Source organism: Fulmarus glacialis, unplaced genomic scaffold (genome assembly GCF_000690835.1).
Source record: "Fulmarus glacialis isolate BGI_N327 unplaced genomic scaffold, ASM69083v1 scaffold6604, whole genome shotgun sequence".
NCBI classification, from domain to species: domain Eukaryota; kingdom Metazoa; phylum Chordata; class Aves; order Procellariiformes; family Procellariidae; genus Fulmarus; species Fulmarus glacialis.
Window position 1 is genome coordinate 1 of NW_009208580.1, and position 7,638 is coordinate 7,638.

General features: G+C 53.9%; 1 protein-coding gene across 1 annotated transcript in view; it reads right to left on the reverse strand.

Annotated features, from left to right (window-relative positions):
* Positions 1-3,744: 3,744 nt before the first annotated feature.
* Positions 3,745-7,638, reverse strand: part of UCK2 (uridine-cytidine kinase 2) — a gene marked incomplete at its 5' end in the record, with an annotated part of 9,521 nt that continues 5,627 nt past the window's right edge. The window contains 4 exon segments of the mRNA XM_009576532.1: positions 3,745-4,082; positions 4,085-4,156; positions 4,710-4,758; positions 6,823-6,920. Coding sequence (XP_009574827.1) covers positions 4,030-4,082; positions 4,085-4,156; positions 4,710-4,758; positions 6,823-6,920 — 272 coding nt within the window.

The following is a 7,638-nucleotide window of genomic DNA, read 5'->3' on the forward strand; positions in this document are numbered from 1 at the left end:
GTCAGTTTGTCCAGCCCCCTGCTCAGGCAGGGGTGTCTAGAGCCCCTTGCTCAGGACCTTGTGGAGACGGCTTTTGATTATCTCCAAGGATGGAGACTCCACCGCATCTCTGGGGAACACATGCCAGTGCTCAGTTACCCTCACAGCAAAAAAGTGTTTCCTGATTTCAGAGGGAATGTCTTCTGTTTCAATTTGTGCGCCTTGGCAGCTGTGCTGGAAGTCCCCATGGAGAGGGACAGGGACAGGGATGCATCTCATAGCCAAGCTCAGGGACACAAGAGGAGGGATAAAGCTGGCACCAGCTCATCTCCCAGCTGAACCTGGAGCACAGTGGCCCACCAGTGCCATCTACCAAGGCCTTCCAGGAGCCCGATGTGGGCACAGGAGGGTCGCGCTTGTGACTAAGGAAGCCGACAGCAGGAAAGCCTTTGCATTTCTTAATGCTGAAAAGACACTAAAATTCACGGAATGGCTGGGGGTGGAAGGCACCTCTGGAGGTCAGTTTGTCCAGCCCCCTGCTCAGGCAGGGGTGTCTAGAGCCCCTTGCTCAGGACCTTGTGGAGACGGCTTTTGATTATCTCCAAGGATGGAGACTCCACCGCATCTCTGGGGAACACATGCCAGTGCTCAGTTACCCTCACAGCAAAAAAGTGTTTCCTGATTTCAGAGGGAATGTCTTCTGTTTCAATTTGTGCCCATTGCCTCATGTCCTGTTAGTGGCTCTGTCCTCTTTTCACCCTCCCTTCTGGTATTTATATACATGAATAAGTTTCCCCCTCAGCCTTCTCTTCCCCAGTCTGAACAGTCCCAGCTCTCTCAGCCTTTCCTCATAGGAGAGATGCTCCCGTCCCTTCATCATCTTCATAACCCTTCACTGGACTCCCACCAGTAGCTCCATCTCTCTTACTGGGGAGCCCAGAACTGGATACAGTACTCAGGTGTGGCCTCACCTAAGCAGAGGGGAAGGATCATCTCCCTTGACCTGCTGGCAAGTCCCTATGCAGCCCACGATACCATTAGCCCTCTTTGCTGCAAGGGCTCATTGCTGGATCATGGTTAACCAGGACCCTGAAGGCCTTTTCCGCAAAGCTGCTTTCCAGATGGGTTGCTCCCAGTATGTACTAGTGCATGGGATTGTTCTTCCCCAAGTGGAAGGACTTTGCACTTCCCTTTGTGGAATGTCAAAAGGTTTCCATCAGCCCATTTCTCCAGCCTGTCAAGGTCCCTCTGGATGGCAGCACAACCCTCTGGTGTACTAGCTACTCCTCCCAGTTTTGTGTCATCAGCAGACTTGCTGAGGGTACATTCTGCCCCATCATACAGACCTTTAATGAAGATGTTGAATGGGATTGGACCTAGTATTGGCCCCTGGGCTACACCACTAATTACTGGTCTTCAACCAGATTTCATAGCACTGATCACCACTCTCTTGGGCCCAGCCATTCAGCCAGTTTTCAATCTATCTCACTGTCTGGTCATCCAGCCCATACATCAAGAGCTTCTCTACCAAGCCAGTCATTTCATCATAGAGGGTCATCAGATTGTTTAAGCACAACTTCCCCTTCGTGAATCCATGCTGACATAAAGCGATTTGCCACCAAGTGATTTACCCCTTTGCTAAAAGCAGTCTCACCCTTGCCTGACACCCCACTAATGCTAATGCCTGTAAGGTCTTTTGATGAAATTCACTTGACTGTAGTCTGTTCAAGAGACATACTGGGATGGGCTGAACTTGTCCATCTCTCTGCTGTCCTGAGAGCACAGAAGGGTTTCACAAAAGCACGCCAAGCCATGTGTGCACCAGGACTTGCTGAGAGCTGGCTGGCCAGCCAAAAGCCAGAGCCACTGCCTTCAGCACCTCCTTCACCAAAGCAGTCTGTGCCGGGAGCTTTGCTCCAGGTCTGGCTTTGACTTGTAGAACTAAGACAATGTTGGCCAAGTCGGCTTCCACAACTGGGACTGCAGCCAGCAACATGCAGCACCGAACAGGAGACAAGAAACACCAGCATCCATTTGTTCTGTCTTTATTTACAGGGGAGAGGAGGCCAGTATTTCATTTTGAGAGCTATCTTGGCTGCTTAAGCCCTGAGAAGCCTCACCAGTTCTGCAGGGCTTCGGTCCCTCTTACCTATGGCTGTACCTAGAATTAGCCAGTGCCAGCCCTTGATTTTGGTAAAGCTGAGAAGCCTCGGGGAGTGTCTGCAGACAGGGAGGGGGATAAAGGGCTGCTATGTGCCCCCATCACAGATCAAGAGGGAATGACTTTGCCCCAGCAGCAGTCACTGGGGGAGGTGTTTCCTTTCTTGTTCTCTTTGTTAAAAATCAAAGCTTGTCTCAGCTCACGTGGGGCTGGAGAGCGATGGAGCATTGAGGTCTTAAGCCTAAGGTCTTAAGCTTTTAACAATGCAGAGCAAAACCAATGCTCTGGAAAGACTGAAAATCATCAGAGGGAGCAAGGCTAAGGCTCCCTGCTCCAGGCTTCACGGGATGTCCATGAAACTTTGTTTTCCGTGTGGCAAGTCAATCCCAGCAGCATGGGCCAAAGGATCTTTCCTGGTTACTATCTCACCACATGCTCTTCCCTGGCTCCCACCAAGCTCCTGCCCCAGCCCAGCTGCCCCACCTTGCTCTCCAGGCATCCCCAGACCTGCAGTACAACCCCACCAGGCTCTCCTGGGACACGGCTGTTGGAGCATTACCAGATTAGGGGAGACTAATTCTCACCCTGGGCAAAGGAGGGCACTCCCTGGGCAGCCCTGGGGACAACACACTGCAAGGACACAGTGTCCTCCACCAGGACACAATGAAAGGGACACGGGCCAGGCAAGAGCATGCTCTAAAAAAGGAGAGCAGAAGACTCCTGGGCATACAGTTTCATGCTACCCAGCTGGGACCCGTGGATGTCCCATATGGGGATGCTAGGTAGCCCAGGGACTGCTACACACTGCTGCCCCCGCTCAGACAGGCTGCTCAGCAGCTGCCTTTCATCATCTATTGCCCCTTTCTTTCAGAAGAGGCTGATTCTCCCTTAACCATATCTTACAGACCCAAAATCCCCCAGCCAGGAGTGAAACTGTTCCAAGTGAGGAATGACAGACACACCTCTGACCTCCTGCAAGCCAACCTCCAGGCTTAGGGTTGAGCCCAGGGCTCAGCTAGGATTCCCACCACATGCGGCCACTGAGCTCCAGAGGGGCTGAAGGTATCCATGCGCTGTCTCCACCCAAGCCAGGCAGTGAGGCTGCTAAAGATGCAAGCTGCCATGTTTATATGAACACATATCCAGCATCATCTACCAGGTCCTTGCTGGAGGGTGTGACAGCAGACCCACACCTGTGGTAGGAAGGGGTGTCGGACACAGAAAGGGATGCTGTTGAGGGACTGAGACCTGGAGGTACGGAGACAGTCAGGGGAGGTATTACACATCATTCTCCCAACTCCCAGTGGCATTGTACAGTGCCTGCCAGCCAAAACCAGGCTGCTCAGACCTGAACAGCAACGGCAGGAGGAGGCAACCCCAGCCCAGTCGCAAAATCCATGCCACACTCAAGCTGCCACCTCCACCACAGCCCGTTCCTTCCCTGGGATGGAGACCACTGCGATACTAAAGCAGTGTCAAATGCTCTTCCTTCCTTACCGCCTTTGAGGTGAAGATCTTGACACCAACATCTCCCAAGACCCTCTTCCCAGCCCCCTCCCAGCAACATTGAGCCTGGCAAATACCTTATGGCAAGTAATTTTACGTTATTCTGCATTTACACAAAAATAGAGCAATTCTATATTTATAGAGATTTATAGCCAGTTCCGTGCTGGAGGAGTTATTGAGCAAGGCCAGGAGCTGTGGGCGGTCCAGGCTCCCGAGCAGCCGGCTGCTTCTCATTTGGCATTTCCAACATACAAAATTAAAGGCATTCGTCTCCGTCTGGTTTCTTAAATAGATAAGGGGGCAATGAACAGACAGTATGTACAGAGGGGCAGTGGCAGGGCCTGAGCGCCCTCCGCCCCCAGCCTCACGCCTGCCGCCCGGGGTCAGTGAGGCCGGCTGCTGGACTCTGAGGGCTGCCGCTGGCGGGGGGGGGGGGACCGTTGCTCTGGCGTTTGCTGAGTCCTCCATTAAGAATGTCCTGGATGTGCTGCACTATCAGGTTTATGGCCACTGTGAGCAAAAGGGAGGGAAAGACACAGGGGAGAGACTGCATTAGGATCACTGCAAATAAACCAGAGCCAAGCCAGAGACGATGACCCAGCTGTCTCCCCTGCTCCTATCCCCTCCTATCACATAGTGGGGAACTGCAACCCTGCAGTCCCACTGGGACTTCATCCCTCTGCCCCGGCTGAGCCCGGCACTCAAGCCAGTATGGTCAGACTGATTCCAGCCAGGTGGAGAACCTGGCTGTCCCAGTTGCACATCTGGCCTTGGAGAAGCACATTTCCCTTTGTGTGGGATGAACCAGGAGCTTGCCTGGAGGCACTGCACATAGATGGGCTCCCAGGCTTGATAAGAGGAGCACAAACTCCCAGGCACTAATGCTCCAGGCAGCAGCAAAGGGGAGAGGCTCATCCCAGCGCATGTGTGGTAGCAGCACTCCCTCGGGAGGCAGTGGCCTGAGTCACCTCCGTGGCAGGTCCTGCTACCTCCCTACCCAACTCCGCCGCAACAGTCCAAAGCCGGCTGTCAGGACGTAACAGCAGGGTCTGGGTCCACTCACCTTCATTATCTGCTCCTCTGGGAATGATCACGTCAGCATACTTCTTGGTCTGGGAGGAGAGAGAGCACTGCGTTATAGGGAAAGTGGAGAGCCACCAAGATGGGGCATTGTCCCTGCTTCCTGGGGCAGGTCCTTCCCCTCCCCTTGCCAAACCCAAACCCACTGGGAGGTATGTCGTTGCTGATAATACGTTCTGGATGCTCTTATTTGTCTTCTGCTCTGTGTTTCGAGGGCCATGCTTTGCGCTTTGACTCCATTTTCATGAGCTCATACAGATTCCAGTAAGAGGCAGTAACAGCCACCCTAACAAAACCTGAAATTAAAAAGCCTCATGATCGCAAGACTCCAGCAGCTGATGCTTTTGGGAACAACCTCCCCCCTGAATCCAGCCAGACTTGGTACAAGAGCAAGAGTTGGCATGCCTGGGCTGTGTGGACGTGCGCAGCCACGTGATCTGCTTGGGATGTGGGGAGAATTTTCTTCCAGCACCGCTTGCAAGAAAGGTCTGATTCAGGACACCAGTCCTGACCTATTTTCACCTGCAGATGCCAGTCCCAGTTTCCTCCCCTATTTGTGTCAGCTTTTACAGCTGATCAGCTTCCTGACAGCCAAGCTCTACCATCAGTAAACAAGCCAGCCCGCTGGGTGAAGGGTGTCATCTGACACCTTCAGGTGCTTCCAGCCATATCAAAAATCACCAGGACATGCTGGACTATTTCAGTGCTGGACCACCCGGCCCAGAGCTGGTTTAGGAGTCGAGTAACAGCAACAGCGGGTGCTGAGCCTGCTCGACATCCGTATGCAATTGCTCTGCAGCTGAGCCCACCACCAGGTTGGAAGTGGGAGCAGACCACTGCAAAGCTGGTGGGTAGGGACAAAGCAGTTGTTTTCTACCTCCTTGTTTCACATTTCGTCCTGTTACAGACTATTCAACAGAAGAGATTGATGCAGCATCTGCTGCTTTGCAAAGCTGCAGATTTACCTTGCTGGGGACTTGCAAGGAGGGGAGCCACCAAGCTGGACCTGCCTCTCGGGAAAAGCCTTTCTGGGATTACACTGGAATTGGACCTTGGTCCCCAGAGCCACAACTGAGTGAGACAGAGAAAAGGGTGCTGCCCAGGAGCTGGGAAAAGATCTTGTAGCACAGAAAGAATCAGCTCCTCATGAGAAGGGGCAGAGCTGGCCACATATACAGGCACAGAGACGTTCCTGAGGCTGGAGGCACAAGTTCAATTCCTGCCTGTGGTGCTGGCCAGCAGTTCCCAGGTTGCAGGACTCTGCTGGCTCAGTTCCTCCAGAATAAGAAGAAACTCCTCATGTAACTACCACATCTGCTTGAAAAGCCTTGAGAACCAAGATGCAGGCTCCTCTCCACGAGAGCCAGGAGAGGTGTGCAATGGCTAGTCCTGCAAACGTGCTATTTCACCTGCAAGTTCTGCAGTGGTTTCCTGCATGCAAAGTCCCTGTCTGCTAGGGAGCCTTGCCTCGGTTATCGGCTCCCCAGGTAGCTTCCTTTCTGCAGGCAGACCTTGCAACCCTGGCCCCAAGCAAGGTCTGTCTGCCCTACACCTTGGCTTCTCACCAGCCAAGAAATGCAACTTGCAAGGCCACATCCCACAGCACTGAGCAAAGGATGAAGCTCCCCTGCTCTCCCAAGCATCCAGCCAGCAAGAAGCCAGCAGCACTGCAGGATGAAAAGGGCAGGCAGGACAGCCCAGAACAGGAGGCAGACACAGCGCACACTGCTTGGGGGCATGGATCTCCCCTTCCCTGGCTAGATGCGGCCAAGGATCGCCCCTCCTGGGCTGGCATCTGCTGAGCTGCCTGGTGTTGGTTTGTCAGACCCTGTGTAGGGAGGGGTTTCTCTTGCCATATCGGCCTTCCCATAGGGGAGGGTGATCTCACCAGGAAGGCAGTGGCTGTATAAATAGTCCCCATCTCGCCCTGCCCTGGCCAGCACTGGCACCTCCGTTTTTGCCAGTGCCTGCAGGGAGGGAGCAAGGTGAGGCAGGCTGACCTGAGCTCTGGGGCACAAAATCCTCCTGTCTGAGGAGCTGGACAGGGTATGAGGCATTTTTGGCAGACTCCCGTGAGTGTCACTCCCCTTACTTACTGGCAAACAGAACTCCTCGAAGGCAGGCTTGACGAAGGTGATGTACTGAGATAAGATCTGCTCGAGGTCCCTGCCTCGCTCACTGATGTCTCGTAGCACTGTGGGGAAGATGTAAGGCACAGTTAGGAGCTGAGACATGAATTGCTCCATCCCCCTTCCCTCCAGTACAGCCTTTGGCCAGCCACCTGGGTATTTTGCCTAAAGTCTCTGTTTCTGGAGGCTGCTGCCCACATGTCCGAGCACACCCCAGCCAAGCTACACGCTTTTAACCCGCTTCCAAGACTTCCCGGGAGCCAAGGGCTGGCTGACCTGACCAAGGGCTTTTCTTGGCCTCCCTCCCTTCTCAGCTCTTCCAGTGCCACCCCAGTCCTGACTGTTCCCAGCCTCAGCCCTTGCATCCCTCCTGTCACTCTGCCCTGCCCTTGGCCTAAGGATGGGGCATTCTCCCAGTCATCCCAGTGCAGAGGTGCCCAAAGAATAGAAAAGCAGTGGGATTCACCCATACACACATTAAGGCGCAGTTTAACTCAGGTCTGCAGAGGTGAGGAGAGTAAAACTCACCCACCTACCCAGCTCTGCCAGGCTCCTTGTGCTGTCCCCAGCTGGGTGGGATGGAAGGTGAAGCAGGCTCCCACACCAAAGGCTGAGGGAGTGCTTGGAGAAGATCAGCCCAGGAGGAAGCCAGGAGGCAGAAGAGCAAGCTGGCCTCCTGCTTGTTCTGCCGTTCAGGACTTATACCCTGTTTGCACGAGGTATTTGGGCCACTGCCATCTCCGATCTGAAGCCACTTCAGCATGGAAAAGTGCCCCAAGTTCA